The sequence below is a fragment of the Durio zibethinus genome, chromosome 25 (genome assembly GCF_047325235.1).
Source record: "Durio zibethinus cultivar Kanyao isolate XHJ-2024 chromosome 25, ASM4732523v1, whole genome shotgun sequence".
Lineage (NCBI taxonomy): Eukaryota > Viridiplantae > Streptophyta > Magnoliopsida > Malvales > Malvaceae > Durio > Durio zibethinus.
The window spans coordinates 18,633,637-18,656,304 of NC_143186.1; the positions used below are offsets into that span (position 1 = coordinate 18,633,637).

At 32.6% G+C, this 22,668-nt stretch overlaps 4 protein-coding genes across 8 annotated transcripts; 2 read left to right on the forward strand and 2 right to left on the reverse strand.

Annotated features, from left to right (window-relative positions):
• Nucleotides 1-8,613: 8,613 nt before the first annotated feature.
• LOC111275674 (calcium-dependent protein kinase 33) lies at nt 8,614-13,905 on the forward strand. Its single transcript, XM_022861167.2, is given in 10 exon segments — nt 8,614-10,146; nt 10,148-10,392; nt 10,395-10,670; nt 11,738-11,881; nt 12,014-12,166; nt 12,476-12,591; nt 12,792-12,959; nt 13,042-13,169; nt 13,490-13,589; nt 13,669-13,905. Coding segments are annotated over 10 exon segments (1,608 nt in total). The 5' UTR covers nt 8,614-9,940; the 3' UTR covers nt 13,741-13,905.
• Nucleotides 13,906-14,111: 206 nt separating this feature from the next.
• LOC111275673 (Translation initiation factor SUI1 family protein) lies at nt 14,112-15,374 on the reverse strand. Of its 3 annotated transcripts, none has more exons than XM_022861163.2 (2): nt 15,220-15,374; nt 14,112-14,689 (listed from the first exon to the last, which is right to left on the reverse strand). In XM_022861163.2, exon 2 carries the CDS (start codon nt 14,622-14,624, stop codon nt 14,286-14,288), a length of 339 nt encoding a protein of 112 aa, XP_022716898.1. In that variant the 5' UTR covers nt 14,625-14,689; nt 15,220-15,374; the 3' UTR covers nt 14,112-14,285. The 3 variants fall into 3 exon arrangements, with proteins under 3 accessions (XP_022716898.1, XP_022716899.1, XP_022716901.1); XM_022861164.2 differs by having other exon boundaries at nt 14,112-14,708; nt 15,220-15,311; XM_022861166.2 differs by lacking the exon at nt 15,220-15,374 and adding an exon at nt 14,830-14,954.
• Nucleotides 15,375-16,530: 1,156 nt separating this feature from the next.
• On the reverse strand, nt 16,531-19,657 carry LOC111276439 (NADH:ubiquinone oxidoreductase, 17.2kDa subunit). 3 transcript variants are annotated; one of them, XM_022862178.2, is made up of 9 exons: nt 19,444-19,657; nt 18,628-18,684; nt 18,410-18,462; nt 18,097-18,148; nt 17,948-18,010; nt 17,804-17,863; nt 17,666-17,696; nt 16,920-16,961; nt 16,531-16,826 (listed from the first exon to the last, which is right to left on the reverse strand). In XM_022862178.2, the coding sequence occupies exons 1-9, from the start codon at nt 19,547-19,549 to the stop codon at nt 16,763-16,765; spliced, it is 528 nt and encodes a 175-aa protein (XP_022717913.2). In that variant the 5' UTR covers nt 19,550-19,657; the 3' UTR covers nt 16,531-16,762. The 3 variants fall into 3 exon arrangements, with proteins under 3 accessions (XP_022717913.2, XP_022717912.2, XP_022717914.2); XM_022862177.2 differs by having other exon boundaries at nt 19,438-19,649; XM_022862179.2 differs by having other exon boundaries at nt 19,434-19,590.
• A 1,574-nt stretch (nt 19,658-21,231) lies between these two features.
• LOC111275672 (ATP synthase gamma chain 1, chloroplastic-like) lies at nt 21,232-22,622 on the forward strand. The gene has a single exon (XM_022861162.2). The coding sequence runs from the start codon at nt 21,306-21,308 to the stop codon at nt 22,437-22,439; it is 1,134 nt and encodes a 377-aa protein (XP_022716897.1). The 5' UTR covers nt 21,232-21,305; the 3' UTR covers nt 22,440-22,622.
• The last annotated feature ends 46 nt before the right edge of the window (nt 22,623-22,668 follow it).

Here is a 22,668-nt window from a genome sequence, read left to right on the forward strand (position 1 = left end):
TTCGTCTTGCTCTTACCCGATTTGTCACTCATTTCATACAATTAGAAGAAATAATGAGGCAAAAGCAAAGTTTGAGAGAGATGTTCAATTCAAAGGTTAGTACTTAGTAATTAGTACAATTATTTAAATCTAGCATCTTTTTATGATATTATTATTTTAAAATATTAATTTAAAATATATTACTCTAAAAATTTATTGATGAATAGATAGGAATTTAAAGATTCAAAATGGGGACAACAAAAATTAGGACCTACTTATGAAGTCAAAAAAATCATTTTGAAAAAAGATTTTTAGAAAAAAGCAGGTGATATAATAAAAGTTTATGAGCCTTTGGTAAAAGTGTTGCGCCTTGTAGATGGTGATGAAAAACCACTAATGAGCTTTATTTACGAGGCTGTGGATAGAGCTAAACAAGCAATTCAACAAACTTGTCATTATTCTACTGAATATGAAAAGATTATTGACAATAAATAGAGTTTCATGCACTCTGACTTGCATTCAGCTGGTAAGTAAACCAAGAATATATATGGTATTTAAAAAATATGTTTATTTTTTTATACTTAAATTGCTTATATATTTATTTTTTATTACTTTAATATAATATTGTTATAAATTATGTTTAGGTTACTATCTAAATCCACAATTTTAATTTGGAGTGGAACATTCTGCAAATGTATTTAAGGAAACATTAGAAGGTATAAAAGCAGTTATTGAAAGATTAGAACCTTCGATAGATACTCAAATCAGAATGATTAATCAGGTTAGTATTTAATACTATTTTATAACTTTAACATTTGTTTTATGTATTAAAAATTAAATTATTTTTTATTTATTCATTTATTATTATATTTTCAATCGATGTAGTTGTTATTATTTCGAGACAAGCATGAAACATTTGGTAGTCCACAAGCACAAAGAGCTTGGAAGCAAATAAATCCAGGTAAATAGTAAGTTAAATAATTATAATTTATTTATATTATTTAATTGTATAATCCATTGAAATTTAATTTAAATAATTTTATACAGCTGAGTGGTGGATGATATATGGCACTTGTGTTCCTGAATTACAAAAACTAGCAATCAAAGTGCTTAGTCAAACAACATCTGCATCAAATTGTGAACATAATTGGAGCACATTTAGCTATATTCACACCAAAGTAAGAAACAGATTGAAGTTTGAAAGACTCCAAAAACTTGTATATACCTATTATAACATGAGGTTGAGGATGAGACATTAGAAAAGAATGAGCATTGATGAAATAAATAATAGTTTTAATTCTATTAGCCTTGACCATATTTTTGAAGATGATGATCCACTAACAGAATGGCTGCAAGAGAAAAAAAATCTTCTATTAGATGGTCAAAACTCTGATTGGTTGCATGCAGATAATTCTGATAATAAAATGAATGTTGAACGATCACGTCAATCTCAAGAAAAGAATGTGTCTCATTCAAGTTCAAGTCCAACATCAAGTCAGAGTGATGATGGTGGTGGTTTAAGTCTAGATGATGATGGTGATGGTGCGAATTTTGGTGATAATATGGATGCAAATCGACCTTACAGCCCACTTGAAGGAGAATTTGGGCTTGCTGCTACTGGTGGACTTTTTATTAATATGGCAGAATATGGAGGAAATTCATTTGCTGAATCTAGTGAGGGTCAAAGTGCACATACAGCTCGATCAAAAGGAAAAGCAAAGAAGCACCACTATGAAATTTCTAGAGGTTTTTCATCTTCAGGTGAGAGATCAAATTCTAGTAACTTTGAGTATAGTGAATCATCTGCTAGTACTCAAAGACATTACTATACACCAGAACAACATAATTTTCAACCTCCTCATGGTTATCCACCTCCATATAGTTATTATCCACCTCAAATGTATCTTTCACCTCCTCAAATATATCATCCACCTCAAATGTATCAGTTACTACAAATGTACCCTCCATCACAAATATATCATCCTCAAATATATCATCCACCTCAAATATATCAAGAACAAAGATATCAGGGATGGAGATGGAGTCAACTTGGCTCTCAAAGTGAAGATAGAGAATCTGATCCTCCTCGTCATTCTACCATGTGGTAAATTTGAAATATGTATCAATAATTGTAGTTGATGGAATTTGAATTTATTATATTTTTAAGTTTGTAATTTTATTAAATTAAATGCTTGGTATTTAACATATTATGTTTTGTTAATATTTGATTTGTCTAGAATTAATATTGAATATGAACTTGGCCAAGAAAAATTTTGTGGATAAACCAAATATGACTGCTTTTTATAATCTAAATAAAATTGTGAATAATTTTTTTAAAAAATAAAAAACATAGTGTCATAAACTATTTTTAAAATCATTGAATAAGAGTTTTTATAATTATAATTATTACATTTTATAATAAATTGTACAAAAAAAAAAAATTCACGACCGTGATGATCGCAGTGACCGCAATTATCTCCGTTATATCTGAAAATACGATAAATGCTACGCGACCGAAAACATGACCGCGACCACTATTTAAATCCCTACATGCACATACAAGCTTGATACCCATTATCCTCATCATAGTAAAAAACAAGCATGCAAAACGAGTTGCTCTCTAAATGAACCATGATTCCTTTGGTTCTTAAATCATTTGGCAGCTCTAATAACGGACTCCAGACCTCTTATAGGAAGTACAATCCGAGGAGGCGGTTCCTCAGGCCTGTTGATGATCGGTTCCTCATCCCTTAGCTCAATAAGATCACCTTCGTCTGGGGACAAAGTTGTGGAAACAGTAAACTCATCATCAGACAATGGAACAATTCGTTTCGTGAACCACTTTTGTTGTTCATCCACCAGATCTTCTTCAATTGGCAGATCATATTCCTTCTTAATTTCCTTCTCCTCAAGTTGCTCCACATCTGGGTCCGGGTCAACCACCTCCAAATCAAAGGCAAAAATTTCAAAACTTGACCTGTTACAATGATACGGCTTATGATCAACAACTTGCGCCGCAAAATCCCACTTACATCGAGAAATATTGTAGCCAATTAAGTCCTGAATGTTATTGGGACCAATAATCTGCCAATCTTGTATAACCACATCATAGGAACATAACATTGTGCTTTGAAAAGGCAATCCAGGATCTCTAACATAGACATAAATAATATTGCCAATGAACGTATGGCAGAATATTTTGGACCAATAAAATATTCATATGCTTCGGAAAAAAGGTGGCTAAATAAGCGAAGTCCAACCTCTTTACAGATCACAGAGATCAAGCATCTCAAATGGGGGATCGGGAAAGTTTTTAGAATCTTTCATGTTCCTAGTTGTGGGGCCAGCAAGTGCATATAGCTTTTGATTCACCGCCATTAACATAGGATAAGGCTTACCTCCATTCAAGGGAGGACCTTTCTGCCACTTATGGGGAGGCCCAGATTCAAGATCACATATAAATACATCCAAAGGATATTGATCAGAGATGCAGAGATCACCCTCAACAGCAAATATTTTGTAATCACAAACTACATAACCCGCCCCACTATTTCAAGCCCCTAGATTATCATCTCCGAGTTCGATCTCAAACTGAAATAGCTTCAGTTTATAAGGATCCGCTGCACAAATATGAATTTTCTCTCCCTCTTCGTGAAAAGTGAAGATGGTTTTCTTAGTTACCTGCAGCTCTTCCTCGTCAGTCTCTGGTTCTTCTTCTTTCCACTTCGTCGTCCCCTTCCCTCTGGGAGGCACCAAATCGAAACCCTTCTGCAAATTCTCCATTTGCTGAGAGCTGACAGCCCCTGCCATTTTTAAGTACTTTTTCTTTTTAACCCTAAGGTCTAAACCCTAATTTCCAATGGCCTTTGATATAATTCCGCAAAGGATATTAGCTTTTTCTTTGGGAGCGCGCTTTTCCCATACGTGGAGCAGTTTGCATACATTCATACAATATGAGAAGGAAGCTTATCAAAGATTTTTTTTTCTTTGAGATTTTAAAGATTTTTATCTCAAATCTCTCTTTTATTTAAAAAAGAATTCTTATAACATAAATTAATTCCCTAATATTATAAAAGAAGAACTTATATAAAGTTTTTTATTCAGGTTTTAGAAAAAAATTTATTAAAAATTGTTGTTATTTTTGAATAACAACATTTGGTATCAGAGCTTTCTTCTTAAGGGATATGTGTGTGAATTTGACCGCAATTACTCCAGTGGTGTTCGAAGAAGATAACTATCAGATTTGGGCAGTATGCATAGAGATATATTAGGAAGTTTTGGATTTTTGGAAAACAATGAAAGAAGACTATCAAATTCTTACACTTTCGAACAATCCCACCATGTCACAGATGAAAGCATAGAAAGAAAAGAAGATAAAGAAATCAAAGGCAAAGGCCAACTTGTTTGCTGCAGTCTCATCCACCATCTTCACTTGTATCATGTCTTTGAAGTCAATAAAAGAGATATGAGATTATCTCAAGAACGAATATGAAGAAGATTAAAGAATTAAAAAGATGCAAGTCCTGAACTTGATGAGAAAATTTGAACTTCAAAGAATGAAGGACTTCGAGATAATTAAAGATTACTCCTATAGGCTTTTTAGGATCGTAAACAAAGTGAGACTTCTTGGATATGAATTTATTGACTTAAGAATTGTAGAAAAAAATTTTTTTACAGTACCTAAAAGATATAAAGCAACCATCACTACCTTGGAGAATACCAAAGATTTGTCAAAAATTTTCTTAGCAGAATTGCTTAACGCATTGCAAGTACAAGAACAAAGAAGACTGATGAGGGAGGATACAACAATTAAAGGAGCTTTGGTAGCCAAGCATCAAAACATGGCCAAAAATAAAAGAAAGAAGAAAAAGGATTTTGAAGGAAATGAGGCAAGTACAGCATCAGCCAATGCAAAAGGAAAGAATGAAAAACATAAGAAATCCTATCCACTTTGCCAACACTGAGGAAAGAAGGGTCATCCTCCATTTAGATGCTGGAGAAAACATGATGCCAAGTGCACTGAATGCAATCAGATGGGGCATGAAGCTGTTATCTGCAAAAACAAAAATCAACAACATGGTGAAGAGGCAAATATTGCTGATTAGGGGGAGGATGATCACCTATTCGTTGCTACATGTTTCTTTGGCATCGAATCAAGTGAGAGTTGGCTTATAGATAGTGGTTGTACTAACCACATGACACATGACAAGGATTTATTCAGGGAACTAAGCAACACAAACTCATAGGAGGTTTCATTGATGATATGAAGAGCACTTCAGGATATCGTTTCATACTTGGTTCTAGTGTTTTCTCAGGGAGCTTGAAAAAACAAGAAACTGTAACTCAATCCATAGCTGAAGCAGAGTTTGTTGCTGCAACAACTGCTGTTAATCAAGCTTTGTGGCTGAGAAATATTTTAATCAATCTTAACTTGGAGTAGGAGGAAAACACGAAGATTTTTGTTGAATACCAAGTTGCTATTGCTATCTCTCAAAATCTTGTGTTTCACAGGAAAACTAAGCATTTTAATATTAAGTTATTCTTCTTAAAGGAAGTACAAAAAAATGAAACTGTTCTTGTCTACTACAAAATAGAAAATCAAGTTTTCTTTGCTTCAAAATTCGTTGCCCTCAATTTTCATTTGACTTTACTATAACAATACTCTATTTTTTTTTATTCAAAACAACAACAAAAATAATTAAATTAATTTAATAAAATAGTCAATAATATGTATAAAGTATTAAAAACAATATTTATACATAAAATATTCAATATATAATAACCCTGATGAAAAAACTCTTCTTCATGTTCATGGTATAATGTGTATAGTCTAAAGCTAAATAAATAAATGAGAATATGGCAAAAGGAGGAATAGCCAAAGAAACATATGGAGGTCAGAAAAGGTAGGCAGCGCCGCCGTGAAAAGCAATCTGAGGCGTCATCAGAAGAGATAGGGATAGTTGCCGTTGGCCAGCAGAGTAGTAGCAACATTATCCGAAAGGGTTGCTATATGTTTAACGATCTAGGCGAGTTTCGATCTTTATATGTTTACGGTTTAGATATCGAAGCTCGTTTGTTCAAACGTGTTTGTCGGCTGCCTCAAAAAGCTGGGATACAGATGGGTTACGCAGCTGTTGGCTCGAAGGTTTATATTTTTGGAGGTGATTGTAATGAGGTAACACGTTACGTATTTCCCCTGGATGTTTATGTGTGCGATCTCCAGAAGAAGATACCCCACATGGGAAGAAAGAGTTGTCACCATGCATGGAGCTTAGGACCAGCTCTGCTTGGAGGGAAACTTCATCCTTTTGCGACCGTGGTCCATGGAAAAATTTATGCCCTCACTGGAGATAATTATACGGCTTTTTCACTTGGGCTTGTGAGACCAAATCCCTTCTTTGAGGTTTTAGACCCAAAAGGGAAGAATTGGTCTGCTCTTCCAGATCCGCTGTTTGCTTCTCTATGCGATGAAGGATGCTCAGATTTTCTCAAGGGGTATACAGTTATTCGCAGTGTCGTATATGTGCTAACCGAATCACAAGATCGTACTGAGGGACTCTATTCTTTTGATGTCAAAAGTAATCAATGGGCGAATCATACTTTTTCGGAAACGAGTAATTCGCTGGTTGATACTTTGAGAAAGTGTGATTGAGAATCAAAGGCTGATGTTGTCGATGGTAAGTTGTATCAGGCTATGTTGGAAGGTAAAGGAGTTAATTTCTTTGCCTATGATCTCAACTCTGGTGGTACCGCAGAAATCATTGGGCTGAACCATGTCGTGAAGTATGACGCCAAGGACCTCATATCATGGACTGGAGTTTCTACTCATGGATCACTCATTTGGGAGCTGGAAGACTATGTTGGGTGTGTTTCTATAGTCCACGGGTCCACGCCATCACACTTCGGACGAATACAGCATCCAAAGGGCATTTGTTTCAGTATGCACATTTGAAGTAGTCGAAGAATAGCCCGGCAAACTTGAGGCTATCAATTTGCAGGTTACCAAGCATCCCATCCACTCTTGTGCTGGGATTCCAAGAACTTGGTCTTTAACATAAGTTCTGACTTCTGAATGTATTTTTCTTGTCAGTCTTTTTCTTAATCTCATATATTTGTTGTGTTTTCTTTCCATTTCGTTTTCATTTTCACATTTTTATACTTTAATAATGGTGCATAAGAGAACTTCTGTAGCCTAACTTTATATTTACAGGTCAAGCATCCAACTTCCATTTACATAAGGTGCTAGGTATGGGTAGCTATAACATTCTTCTTAATAATAAGCTCGTTCAAAACTGTTCTTTTTTGGATAATAAACTACATCTGAATAGCTTAAGTATCGCTTGCCCTGGTGCTTTTACCAAGACTTGTGCTTTTCAAGTTCTAGATTCTATCCTGACCAACATTAACAAGTTGCTCCATCTCCCTGTTGGGATGCTTTTAACTATCTCAAGTGGCGTCCATGTGCATGGATGATGATAAATGAATCGTCTATCTTCCCTGAGAGAAACCAACATGAATATAACGAAGTAATAAAGTGAAATAACAAACAAGGGAATGACAAGAATTCCTAATCAGATTGTGTGAATGATGATTCCATGGAAACAAGGAAAATTAATTATTAACGTATAATGGCCAAAGAGTTTATCATCATTATATCTTCTTTCATTAAGAGGTTCTAATCATTACAGTAAGAAGGATGCAAGGCAATACATTTCGAAAAACATTGCAAAATGCTATTGGGCTTATTGTATGAGGTTGAGTTTGCAAGTGTTTGTGGCTGAAGGGAGTTGGATACGGGGATTGTTGCTTGATTGTCCTGATTTTCTTTGGCTATTTTGAGCTTGAAACCAAAAACTCAGAATTCGATTGGAGTCCAAGCTGAGCTCAGACATTTCATATGTTAAACAAGTCGAGCACAATTTTAGTATAGATGGTATGCTAATTTCTTTTTTCTTTTCTTTTTTTTATATATTTTATTTTTTCAGACCTAGTTGATATTAAAAGTATACAACGTATTAAGTCATTTAACTCTTTCTTTTTGCTTTTTGTTCTTTTTTTTTTTTTATCTAAAATATGAATCTTATTTACAATATCAAATGCGTAAAAAATACGAAAATTTTAGATACTTTATACTTCATCCGAATTATATTTATTTCATATCAAACATATATAAAATATAAAAAAATTTAGTATATAATTTGTATTGATATGTCAAATATAAAACATATTTTTTTAATTTATTATAACACTTGATATTGATTCGGTGAACAGCACATGATTTTTTATTTAAAAAATAGTATTCAAAATTTCCTTTTCTCAATATAAAAACAAATTCCAATTTACAAAATTGGGTTGGAGTGACAAAGGAAAAAGAATAAAACCATGGATAATTATTTTTTAATGGAAATGCAACAACTTATGGGATTTTGACCAAACCCAATCAAAAAAAAAATTAAGTGGCTTACGACTAATTAAAGTAACCTAACAAGAAATTGTTTAAAGAACTGAAATTTCCAAATCCATTTTATTAGCTCATCAAAGTTTTTAAATGGTAATCCAAAATCTTAAAATTTGGAGTTTTTATTTCTGAGCATAAAAAAATATTAATTTCTTACCCAAAAGTTTTCTTTTAAGGACTCTTCATTCTTTTTTGGTGGCTTATTAAATATAATCCACCTTAGATTTTAATAAATTCCCTTAATTAATAAATTGCTAGCTTGTTATGGTTGATGAAATCCTAATCTATGACATCAAATAATCTTTTGTTATCAACAAAATATGGAACCATCACTTGAAGATCATTAACAGAGTAAAAAATATTCTCACTTTTTTATAATTGAATCTTTAAAAATTCAATTATATAATAATTATGATGTAATAAAAATCTTTTTCTTTAAGTTGCAAAAGAAATCTTAATGGACTTAAATCTTCTTTAAACAAAAAAAAAAAAAAGTGAAAGGTAAAATCATATAATAAATTTTATATTTTTTAATCAAATTTTTAATATTTTATTTAGCAAAATTATTAAATTTAATATTATTTTTTTATTTTGTGATCAACCTTTATGAAAGTCCCTATGATGATCACGTGGCTCAAGAATTCACATACGATGAATCTCGTCCATGATTTTTTTCAATCTTTCATTTTTTATGTCATGTTTTTCAGGGACTCTATGACTATTAATCAATTTATTTATTGTTTTAAGAAATTTTTTTATTTAATGTAATTATTTTTATCAAATTCAAGAGAAATAATGCATTAATCATCATAATCTACATATATCATTTTAGCCAATACCAAATTAGAGTAAAAAAATGCAAAATTAAAAGTATTAAATTTGATTTTTTTTCTAATTCTTGATCTGTAAATCATATACGTATATTATCATAAAATTATCATCGGAAAATCTTAACTGATGAATTAATGAATTCTTAAAAAAATGGTTGAGTGATGAATTAATGAATTAATGATTTTTTCACTTTCTTTTTTTTATTTTTTTCATGACAGGTTTGTTATGTTGGCTGCAGCTTGCCGTCCATTGCCAGGAAGTGTCGTTCCCACTTTGGTCTCATCAAAATTCAATGTTTCAAACATAACTCAATAGTTGAACAAATCCGCCAGCCAAGCAAAGCTTCCCCTTTGTGTTGTTACATAGTCATAGCCTCCCCTTCTTTAAAGCCAGAAACTTTGATCTACTCCTTTTCTTTTTTTTTTTCATAAACCCTTCCCTCACAAGCCTAAAGTTGGATTCTTTATCATCACATCGCTCAGCATATTCCCAAGTCCCCATCTTGGTTTAAAACATCACCTTTTCTTTTAGTTTCTAAGTCTGGGTCTTTTTCATTTTTACCTTTATTCTAATAAATCATTGAATTCTGATCCAGTTTCTTAGTTTTCTTTCAATCAAAATTCAGTTCTTTTTTCAGTCTTTGGTTAACTTGGTAGTAACAAGTAAAACCAGATGGGTGGTTGTCTGACAAAAAGCAAAGACTCAAAGCCACAACACAATGGCTACATATCAAGAGCACCAGCTGCCGTGCATCAACAAAGATACCAGGAACCTGTTAGGCCTGCACCAGCTGAGCCCCAAGTCCACCACATCCCTCAAAAGCCAGGGACTCAAACACCTTGGAAGCCAGTTGCTCCAGCACCAAGCCCCAAGCCCCAAGCCTGGCCCCAGGATTGATACAATTCTTGGTAAGCCATATGAAGAAATAACGATGCACTATACAATTGGTAAAGAATTGGGAAAAGGTCAGTTTGGTGTAACTTATCTTTGCCCTGAGAATTCAACTGGGAAACAATTTGCTTGCAAGACTATATCTAAGAGGAAACTAGTTACAAAGAATGATAAGGAAGACATGAAAAGGGAGATACAAATTATGCAGCATTTGAGTGGACAGCCTAATATTGTGGATTTAAAGGTGCTTGTGAGGATAAGCATTCTGTTCGCCTTGTAATGGAATTGTGTGCTGGTGGTGAGTTGTTTGATAGGATTATTGCTAAGGGACATTATAGTGAAAGGGCAGCTGCTTCCATATGCAGGGCAATTGTAAATGTTGTCCATGCTTGTCATTTTATGGGTGTGATGCATAGGGACCTTAAGCCTGAGAATTTCTTTTTGTCTAGCAAGGATAAGAATGCTCTTTTGAAGGCCACAGATTTCGGGTTATCGGTATTCATTGAAAAGGGTAAATTGTTATCACTCTTTTTATCTGGTCATTTGCACATTCAATTTTTGGTTCTCGTTTGCTGGAAATTTATGCATATTCCTATTGTTTTAGCATTTTCTGCTGTGGATCTTTATTCTATGCATGTAAATTGTTAGTTCGTCTTAACCACCCGCTCATGAATGATTCTAAGCTTTTCCCTAACCCCTAAATAATATTGCTAGTATTGAAAGAAGAATAAGTCAATTAAGTTAATTAGAATTCTGAAATAGTATTGGTTCAGATGGCATTTTCTGCCAATTAAGATGGCAGGTAAGCTTCCCCAATTTGACTTGGCCATCTCCTTGAATTCATTGCCTGCATTTCCTATTCACAATTTAGTTTAATTGTATATGATATTGTGTGACTATAACATTTTGAAAGTTCAACTTTTTTCTCTGGGATCATCATTTGTCACAAAATAGAAATGGTGAATGGGCCATTTGTTATACCTGGTTGATTAAGTCCAAGAAAGCCATCACTTTGTACTTAGAAGCTGAATAGGTCAGCTGTCTTTAACTGAAACTGTATTAGTGTCCAGCATTTATATTGATGTTTCCTCTATGTTTATGCCCTAATCTTCATACTATGTTTAGCAGTGAATAAGTTTCATCCATGCATAAAGGAAGTGCTGCTTTCAGAAATTCTGGTTTAGCTTCATTTTTCTTGATTTCCCTTAAACTGACTCAGAAGAATAAATTTCATTTATATGATGATAGAATTTGACTTCTATAACTGTGTGAAAGTTGCATAGCTTTATACTGAATTAAAATTTGTATAAAGACTACAAACATCATGTCACTTGCTTAAATTGAAGTTTAAACGTGCATGAATGTGCACTGGTGTCTGCGAACACAAATATAACAGGGATACATATATTCACATATTCATTCACTATAAGTATATAACATGAATTATGCTTGGCAATAATTGGCCTTTGAAAGTGAATTCTTTCTGAAAATGAAAAAAAAAAAATGATATCTCATGCATGTCTGTGTGTAATATAACCATTTTCATTCTTTTCTTATTGTTCTCGGTACCTTTGGCATGAAAGGTGTATCGGGATATAGTCGGGAGTGCTTACTATGTTGCTCCTGAAGTATTACGGCGTAGATATGGAAAGGAAATTGATATGTGGAGTGCAGGAGTTATATTGTATATCTTACTCAGTGGCGTGCCTCCATTTTAGGCAGGTAAAATTTAAAGCTTACTCAAGGAAAATAATGTCATCAATTGCCAAAACCTGACCTGTCACTGTACTTAATTGCCTTCAAAACTGCTACTTCAATGTTAGTAGATAATTTAATGGAGGTTTTTCCTCACAGAAAAGGAGAAGGGGATATTTGATGCTATTTTGGAAGGAGAAATTGACTTTGAAAGTCAACCATGGCCATCTATTTCAGACAGTGCCAAGGACTTAGTCCGCAAAATGTTAACACAGGACCCAAAAAAACGGATTACTTCTTCTCAAGTCCTAGGTACTATTTACAGAAATAGTTTTCTTTGTTTTTTTTGTTTTTGGCTGTGCATTTGTAGAAGTAGTTAATCTCTAGCAATAGGTTAAAAAATATGTACTTTAACCTGTTCGTTCTATCTTCATCTGCTACTGCTATGCATCCGGGCATTCCATCATGTATATGTGTTAAAGGAAAATCAGTTGGAACAATGCAAAATTCTCTATATCTGTGTGTTTGTGTGCTTTATTCTACCATGTCATGCTTGGCTTATGAGTTAATATAATTCATGTCAAGCGCAATCCAAAGATTAAAATTCTATGGTTTATTAAGAGCATCCATGAATAAGAGAAGGTGGAAGTGCATCAGACAAGCCACTAGACAGTGCAGTCCTTTCCAGAATGAAGCAATTCAGAAGAATGAACAAACTAAAGCAACTTGCCTTAAAGGTAAGTTTAAATTTATTTGTATTGTATCATTGTTTTCTGAAATTGGTAGTCAGAGAGAGATAGGCATGTGACTCGTTAGTCATGAGTTTTGTGTTATCTGATGTATGATGGCAAAACAGCAAGTCATTTTGCGATCTCCAGTTATTCCATTGCTAATGTTTAATTCACCTTCAGCAAATAACATTCCTGGTGGATTATAGGTCATCGCAGAAAATCTTTCTACAGAAGAAATCCAAGGTCTGAAGCAATTGTTTGCAAACATTGACACTGACAACAGTGGCACAATCACCTATGATGAACTTAAGACTGGATTAGCTTGACTTGGATCAAAGCTCACAGAGGATGAAGTTCAGCAACTGATGGAAGCTGTAAGACAGTGTATTTAGATCTATAATATGTAGATGTATTCTAATTCACATAATGCATACTAACCTTGGTTTTTTGTTGCAGGCTGATGTGGATGGAAATGGTACTATTGACGACATTGAATTTATCACTGATACAATGCACAGACATAGGCTTGAAAGAGATGAACATTTGTATAAAGCTTTTCAACATTTTGATACGGACAACAGCTGGTTAGATTTCTGTCTTAACTCTGAATATATTTATACTGTTCTTTTTCCGTGCAATTTTCCATGGCCAGATCTGGCCAGACATCATACTTGCTCATTTATAATTGCTGTGCTATATTTGATCTTGTCTTCGTGTATTGAGTTTTGCTTTAGTTTGGTGGCTATAAGATTTGGCTGCTCTGAATTAGTATATTTTGGGCACATTATATCAATGACATGGGATCCTTGATTAACCATTAATTCTTTTCTTTTCTTTTTGAGCCAGAACTAACCATTAAATCAGATAAGGAAGGAATCAATAACGTGTTCGTAAGTTTTTGCAGGTATATCACAAGAGATGAGCTAGAAGCTGCCATGAAAGAATATGGAATGGGTGATGATGACACAATCAAGGAAATAATATCTGAAGTTGACACGGACAATGTAAGCCCCTTTTTTACCTGTTGAAGCACATTTTCCATGCAGCATGATGCGTCAGTTCTCACTTTTCCCTTGTTTACAGGATGGTAAAATCAACTATGAGGAGTTCCGCGACATGATGAGAAGTGGAACCCAACAAGGCCAACTCTTTTAGAATTATATGATTGGACTCACAAAAATCATCAAAAATTTCCTAAACGTAGTGCACAATGGCTTTAAGTGATCTTGTAGGTCTTCATACATAACTTTGTCTGGTTTTGTTTTGTCATTTTGAGTGTAACATATTGCATATAGTTATTTACTTACATTTTTCGGTGAATCTTGTGCCTGATATATAACGGATTTTGAGAAGAGAGATTGTTTAAGCTTGAACAAACAAAACCAAGGTTGCAATACGTTTATTACAAGGCCGAATAGACAATCACAGCCACACATCAGTTGAACCAATTGCTAAAGTTCATGCACCAAAGTGCAGTATCGGCATAGCACCAGCAAAGATCAAAAGGTAGAAATTAAAGGCAAAGATTGAAAGCAAATAAAATCCAACATTATTAATGAAACTCCAACATTACATTCCATTATGGTTTCAACCCACCAGGGGCTGTGGAATGGAAACAAGACCAAACGAGAGACAGCCTGGAAATTTATTTTTCAAAGGTCCTAATTCATAAAAGAGCAGCAGCATCAACTTCACAGGTCCTAAAAACCATGAATCTTAATTTGATCCTTCTTCACTATGCCAGCATTAACGAGGAAGTGTGACACGTTTTTGCGTTGATCACCTTGGAGTTGAATGATTTTGCCTAGCTCTTTGTCATTCACAACATTCCCATTACAACAGAACTCCTTTTTTAGACTCTTGAGGATCTTTTCGTAGCTCAAATCTTGTTTCAGCCCCTGAACTGTTGTCAAGCTTTTCTTCCCATTCCTCTGTTGAATTCGTATATGCACATAGTCCTTGGTTCCAGTGCCACCAAATTCCCCAGCCTCAGCGAATGGATCGAAAGTAGTAGGGATATGAATGTCTAAATCAACCATGTACTTAGTTAAGTAGAGACTTCGAACGATCTACGGGTGCTTGTTTTGTTTCTTTAGCACTACTACTGCAAAAATAAACAAACCCTGAATTGTTGGAACTCAGGAACACATCATAATAATCTTCATCACAAAAATTTATACCGTATGAAACAACAAAAAGAGATTTGTATATGATCAACAAAAACAGACTTAATAAAGGTAGAACCTCGTATCAACAGCTACAATTTTATTTCAAGATTAACCAAGTTTCAACAAAAAACAGGTCCAAACCACGCCATAAACCCAGACTTTAAAATCCTTGTATTCACAAAAATTTGAATCAGAATATCCTTTACAATTAGTATAAAACTAAATTAAACCAACTACCTGAACTATTCAAATCAAACACCAAATTCAACAAACTAAACGTGTTTCTAGAAGGAACAAGAATCGGATCCCATGAAGCCTCAAATAAAGACACCTCAGAAGATCATTAATCCAATCTTAACATAAAAAAGATATACTAGAAGAACTCAATAGACAAAGATATAAAGAACCAACACAACAAACAAGAAAAGCAAGGAAAATACGAAACGGGTTTGGTTTAGAAACCTACCCTTGCCCGAAAACTCTTGGATTGAATACGATGAGAAAATAAGAGAGACAGTGGGGCGTTTACATAGAAGGCTGAAAGGCGGTTTAGTCCCGCGCGAAAAAGAAAGCAACTTCGGTCAAGAATATGTCTGAATTGGTCCACGTTGATGGCTGTGATTAGAATCTTAACACGTGGATGGTTAAGATTTGATTCCTATTTTTAGTCGGAATAACAATAACAAAAAGGGCGTGGCCTTCACGCTTAATAAGAGAGAGTCAAAGACGAATGGAAAAAGAACAAAGGGGAAAGAATCTGAAAAATATGTTCCAAATCCATAGGAATATATACATACATATATAATATTTTTATCTTTTTATCAAAAAACTTTTTCTTTGGTTTTTAAAATATTTTTATAAATAATTTATTTTTCCCCGTGTGGATAATATAATTATAATTTGAATTTTTATGTCTTATTTTTTAATAGGAATTATTACCTTAGTAAAAGTAATAAGAAAAAATATGATTATTTCACTTACTTTTTAAGTGATGCAACTGCATTTTTAATAAAGTATGGTTAAATTTTAATTAATATAAATTAAATTTAAATATCAATTTTAATATTAATTAGATACATTTAATATAAAGTTTTATTAAAAATAATAATAATTATTATTATAATCATGATAAAAAAATTATTTTAATTGTGATTAAAAAAAACTTTATTTAGATTTTTGAACGAGAAAAGATCGGCCATTGGAGTTTTGAAACTTGACATGACAGCTTTCTGCAATAAAGTTATCATTTTAAATTATTTTCGTTCTACGGAAGTTACTTCAAAATCTTTTAGATAATTCACATATGTTAAAAAAGTTTTTTTTTTTTTTACTAAAAAAACCCTGTAAATTGATATTATTTTTTAAAATGGGAATATAAATTTAACATGAATACATAAACATTTTCATAATTTTGTAATGAAAATTTTCAAAAAATGTCAAACATGTATAAGCTAAGACCATCCAGTTCAATTGTCGTTTTATAAAATAATATTTGGATAAACCTATCAATTTAAAATATAATATGATAATATGATACGGATATGATATAAAAAATTATGAAAATAATATAATTTAAATTTTTTATATTAACTATATATAAGTTTAATCAAATAAAAAATATATATTTTATGTTTTTGCAGCAAAACAAATTATGATATTTAATTTTTGTATAACGTATAAATGAAAACGTGAATTTTAATATCTTATGTTCAGGGAAAGTGACAAATGAATATTACCAAAACTTTAGCACCCTACATTTCTGGCTGCAACTTACACATGATGCAGAAAAATGTTTGATATTAACCCTGCAATTATACATCCATGGAGAAAATTCCAACAAAAACTGTCATCTAACAAAACCAAAAAATGAATTTCAAATGTAATCAGCTAAAGAATGTATTCATTTAGATCAGGATTCAACAAACAACAAATTCGATTTATCCCAGACTAGATTCTGTGGATTGATCAAAGTGCAGAACTGTAGGCGTCGTGGCCAGGATTATCAAATATCATGTTGGTGGTTGCCATGTTCCTGGCTTATAGGATGCACCGGATCCTGTTGGTTCTGAAGACCTGAAAAACAATGAATGTTTAGAGGATAAAAGAAATCGTAATCCGTGCTAGCAAACATAAAACGTAAATTTTCCAAAAGGATCTGAAACTTACTCTGGAAGTGGTTTTCCTTTCTCTTCCTGTGTCTCTTTGATCCTATAAAAATAGGAGGCATGCTGTTAAAGCATTCATAGCATCGAGCAATTTTCATGATATGATAAAAAGAAAATGAAATAAACACAAGTGGCAACTCAATCTATCTGATGTCATTTTTATTTTTGTATGCTTAAGAAAGAGGGGGAAGAGGGAAATATTACCTGACAATTTAAAACACGAGACGGTGATACGATATGAATAAAGGACAAAAAGATAACACGGTTTAAAATTTTGACAATAACTATATATGAGTTTAACAAAACCAAAAAGACACATTTCATGTTTTCATGTCTATACGAATTGTGACACGTAATTTTCGTGTAAAACAAGGCATGTATATATGAATTTCAATATTTTACACGAGACGAGTACATGAATCACTAGGTGCTAGTAATTAACTACCAATTATGTCAATATTCCTTGGCTGCCACACATCATTTCTACAAAACATAATCCAAAACAAAAATAATACAGGGAGGAACACGATAGAGACCTAAAGTGAAAAGGAAACAGTAGGGAAGAGCCAAGTGGGTATGGAACAATATTCATTAGAGCAGTAAGTAAAAAAGAAAGGAAATCGAGCATGGGAATCAGATTAGGACAAAGATAAGCCACTATGATAAACAATTCAACAAGTTGTATTGTAATTGATTCAAGTCTCAGAAATGTTTTGTTCATGGTATAAAACAGTTTGAGTCACGTACCTTCTATCTGATGTTTGTTCAACTCTGTCACCTAAGAGTAAAAACATCAGAAGGAAAACGTAATTAGCACCTGGGCTTCAATAAATTATATTGATTAGATTTTAGACAGATGCATAGTTCAATAAAAGAATATAATACCTTCTGAAGCAGAAGGGAATTGCCGAATGAAGCTTTTTAAGTCTGGACCTCCAACTTTACCTATAAATTTACAGTACATTTATCAACAATTGGGTGAGAAAAAATAGCAAAGGGAGATGCAAGGACACAAGAACAACAGCTAACCAGAGTTCACAGCCTTCTTACTGCCTTCTCGGGCTTTCCTTTCCTCTTCTTCCTTCTTCAGAACTTTTCCAAAAACAAAGGGCAAGACAAATCTTTATCAGAAAATACAGTAACAGAGCATGTAAAGTGATATTACTAGTAATACATACGAGCAACATTAAGCCTAACACGTTCACGCCTTGCTTCAAGTTCCATTATTTCCTGAAGATAGAAACAATATACTAAAAAATCAGAGTTGAAATGATTCCACCAGGATATCTTACCAGAAATACTAGTAACTAAAGTAAAAGACTATGGAACCAAAATGTTTCTATCAAATATGTTATCAATTTAAGAGATATTTATGCATTTGAATGTATAATCCCGCTTCACTTTATCTTTTGATGAGGGAAAGTTTTGCTGCTTTGAAAAGTGGAGAGAAAGGCACTCTCAAAGTATGCAATGAAATACGTTTGCAAGTACCTCAGGAGTAGGAGCTATCTTTCGCTGCCCATTCAACCAACATATCCATTCAACTACAGCAATCAAATTGCAAAAAATCATAAGTATCGGAAACAAACAATGCAGTTTATGCTTTAGGTAGTTTTCCACATGCAGCCTGGTCAGTTACCTTTTGCCTACTTTATGCTATGGTTAACAGGTATGGTTAACAAATAAGCAACTTTTGTTAAAAAGCTTACCTGGGATGGAGGTTGGATCTTGCTCTCCTTTGAATTCCACCCATCTTTTCTCCTTTACTAGTGCATCAACGAAACTATGAGAAACTTAATAGTAATGGCGTACAAACTTCTGCATTAGTTACAAATAAGCTGTTCTCACTCCTGCTTTCTTTTTCTTTTTTCTTTTTCCCTATTCGAAACCTCACTATATGGGTAAACATACCCCAATGTGATTTAACTTCACACTCAGACCAGTACTTTGAGGCTTGGAGTAAAATGGTATCACAGTTTTAAAACTTCCATAGACAGAGACCAAAACTCCAGCTTAAGAACACCAAATAAACATAATTAGACCCAAATAACTAGAGACTGAAGTTTTGTCAAACACCGAATGAAACTAGAGCTATCTATCTTCCTAATACGTTGATAAATTGAAGGTTTCAAGTCTTCCCTACGTTATTTCATAAACAAAGAGCTAATTTCCAAACAAATCAAATAGCTAAGAAGGCAAAAGCTGATCACAGGAAAATTCCAATATCCAATTACTAATTGCAACCACTAGAAACAAAAAATGAAACCCAAACTTTACATGTTTATTACAATTCTTCAAAATCCCATATGGAAAATCCATGAATTCATTTAGAAAACTCCGTGAAACCAAAGCAAAAAAGTTTAGAAAACAAAAGTTTGAAACAAAACCAATGCCTCTAATATAAGACCCATATAGAAAATGCAAAACAGGATCATTAAAAAAAACCCATATCCATAAAAAAATTCAAAACTTGAAAAGAAAAATAGAATTAAAAAGGAAAGGGAATGAGACCCACTTACGAATACCATCAATCTCTTCTTTTCTAGTAAAATAACGATTCCCAGCTTTGTCTACACCTATGAATGTTCTAGTGCTAAAGAACCCAGCAATTCTTGCAAACAGCTTTGACATTTCTGCTTCTAAAGCTGTGCTTCTTTTGTCTTTTGGTAAGTTCGATTAAGGGACTTGGGGCATTGCCGCATAGGATGGTTGAAGGTGACAGAGCAGATCAAAACGACATGCCGTTTTGCTTGTTAAGTTTCCCTTGCTTGATGCGTGTGAAAGTCACGCGTGGACTATCAGGTGACGCCCTGTTTGTTTCTGAGTTAAAAAAAAAATACAAGTAAAATTTTTTAATCTAAATTTGATTTATTTAAGGCTTGTTTTGATTTAAAAATATATATAATTTTACAATTACACAAAAGAAAATTTACTTTAGAACAAAAATAAATATTAGTAAAATTGAAAGAAACTTTGGAAAGCCATATTGAGTACTAATATCCAAAAAAATTTTGTAAAAAGGACAACTTATCCAAAAAATATTTGTGAAGAAAATGAAAAATTGAAAGTTAGAAGGGGAAGTGGTGAGAAAAAAAATAAAAAATTGATTTAAAATTATAGTGTTTGATTTGATTTGAATCGTTTTTTTATTCGTTGCAAATCAAATTTAGGTATTAAATATATATAATAAATTTAGATCGAATTTTAAATCGATATGAAAAATTAAAAAATAATCGAATCAAATCGAATTATATATTATTTTTAGTTTTTATAGATTTTTAAAATTTTATAAACTACAAATAATAATTTTATATCAAATTTTACTTAAATATATTAAAATTTTATATTAGAATAATATATAAAAATTAAAAAATTTAAAATTTAAAAACTAATAAATTAAACTAAATTAATAAAATCTAATATAATTCTATTCAAATCGTATAAATATTTAAATTTAATTTTTAAAATTCATAATATTATATAACATCTAAAAAAATTGAACTGAATATTATCCAAATCAAACTATTATCACCTTTTCTAAAATGAAGTACGAAAAAAGTGAACAAATTGTAATTTTTGGAGCACATAAATTTTCATTAAATCAATGATTTTTAATAATTGTTAATAATTTTTTGGGTTGGTTGAGATGTAAATTTCTTTGTCTTTAATGTACTTTAAGCTTGCTAATGACATTTGACAGTGAAATTGGAACCAGTTTGATATATACATGTCAGTAGCTGTATCTACTAAGTAGTAAAGATGATGGAAAAAATTACTAAAATTTAATTATAATTTGAGATAATTGATAAGAATTTGAAAATAATATAATTACTCTTTTAAGAAAAATGGATTTGGGGAGCCAAAATTACCAATAATCACAAACAACTTACAGTGGTCCAAACAGAGCCTAACAGCTAAAGTACGAACTTCGTGAGAATAGTTTAGATAAAGTTTTTAAAGTAAAATTTGTAAAATTTTCAATTAAAAATAATTAAATTAAAATTGATAAATTAAAAGATTTTATTATATAAATTAAATATATATAATTTTAAAATATTTTAATAAATTTTAAAATAATTTTTAGATAAATATTTTTAATAAAAAAATTAATAAAAATTTTATCGTTAATAAATATTCAAAATAAAATAATAAATAATATTTTTCATAATTTATTTACATATTATTAATTTTTATATTAAATTTTATCAATCTATTAATTTAAAATTTTTATTAAATTATTTTTAAAAAAGAATTTCACGAATCGACGTCGTTTCTGTTTCCCATCACTTCAGAACTCATTTTGGTCTGACCGTTCAAAACTGTGAAAGTTGTAAAGAAGTGAAAAAGCTTAAAACCCCAAACATCGCAAAAACCCTCTCTCAGAATCATGTATGCTTCAAATCTACCGAGTTGGATCTCATCAAAACCTTCAAATTCCAACAAAAATACACTCTTTTATCAATTTAACCAAAACCCATTTCTCCAATTCCCTCAAATATTACCCTCAAAAGGCCTCTCTCAATCTCCTTCACCCTTTGCTCCAATTAGAAGCCGTCTCCGTGAGCTCCGAGAACGAATTGAAACAGTAAAAAACACTCAAAAAATCGCTGAAGCAATGAAGCTGGTAGCAGCTGCAAAGCTCTGGAGAGCTCAAGAAGCTGTCATCAATGGTAGGCCTTTTATTGAGGCTTTAGTTGAGTTCCTTCGCACCATTAATGAAAATTTACAAGGTGAAGATATTGATTGTCCTTTAACTGTTATTAGGCCTGTAAAGAAAGTAGCTCTAGTTGTTATAACTGGTAATAGAGGACTTTGTGGTAGTTTCAACAATGCAGTTATTAAAAAGGCTGAGTCCCGAATTGTGGAATTGAAAGGTCTTGGATTGGATTATACTGTTATTAGTGTAGGAAAAAAGGGTAACTCTTATTTTAGGCGTAAAGATCATGTTTTGGTTGATAGGCTTGTTGAAGGAGGAGGGTTTCCTACGGTAAAAGAAGCTCATATAATTGCTGATATCGTTTTCTCATTATTTGTTAGTGAAGAGGTTGATAAGGTTGAACTTGTGTATTCAAAGTTTGTGTCTTTGTTAAAGTCGGATCCGGTGATTCGTACTTTGCTTCCATTGTCAGTGAAAGGAGAGACTTTTGATGTGAATGGGAATTGTGTTGATGCTATAGAGGATGAGTTGTTTCGGTTGACAACCAAGGAAGGGAAGCTGATTGTGAAGAGGGAAAGAGTGAGGGCAGAACGAGAGGAACTTTCACCTCTTATGCTGTTTGAGCAAGATCCAGTTCAGATTCTTGATGCCCTGCTGCCTCTTTATTTGAATAGTCAGATCTTGCGGGCATTGCAGGAATCATTAGCGAGTGAGCTTGCGGCTAGGATGAATGCAATGAGTAATGCTACTGATAATGCAGTTGAATTGAAGAAGAATCTTTCCCTTGTCTATAATCGAGAACGGCAGGTAAAAATCACTAGTGAGATTTTAGAAGTCGCTGCCGGAGCTGAGGCACTTATATAGTGTCATAGTTTCACCAATTTTTTATATTTCTTTCTTGTATCTTTCTCTTTTCTCCAATATCCTTTTGATGAAGCTGAAATATGCTAGCTATGAAGTGCATACTTTAATGATTATGATTGTAATATAACAGGTAACTTGAGCTTCTTATTTCGAGAACTGAATAAAGAGAAGTTGCTTTGTTCAGTAATTCTATTATTGATATATTGTTGCAATTTTCTGCATCTTAATA

Coding starts and splice junctions, on each gene's coding strand:
- LOC111275673 (XM_022861163.2), bottom strand. CDS start 14,624: ATGGTTGATTTAGACATTCATATCCCTACTACTTTCGATCCATTCGCT.
- LOC111276439 (XM_022862177.2), bottom strand. CDS start 19,549: ATGTCAAAGCTGTTTGCAAGAATTGCTGGGTTCTTTAGCACTAGAACA. Junction 18,463..18,627: donor AGATCCAACCTCCATCCCAG/GTAAGCTTTTTA, acceptor TGATTGCTGTAG/TTGAATGGATATGTTGGTTG. Junction 16,962..17,665: donor GAACAAACATCAGATAGAAG/GTACGTGACTCA, acceptor CTATTTTTATAG/GATCAAAGAGACACAGGAAG.
- LOC111275672 (XM_022861162.2), top strand. CDS start 21,306: ATGTATGCTTCAAATCTACCGAGTTGGATCTCATCAAAACCTTCAAAT.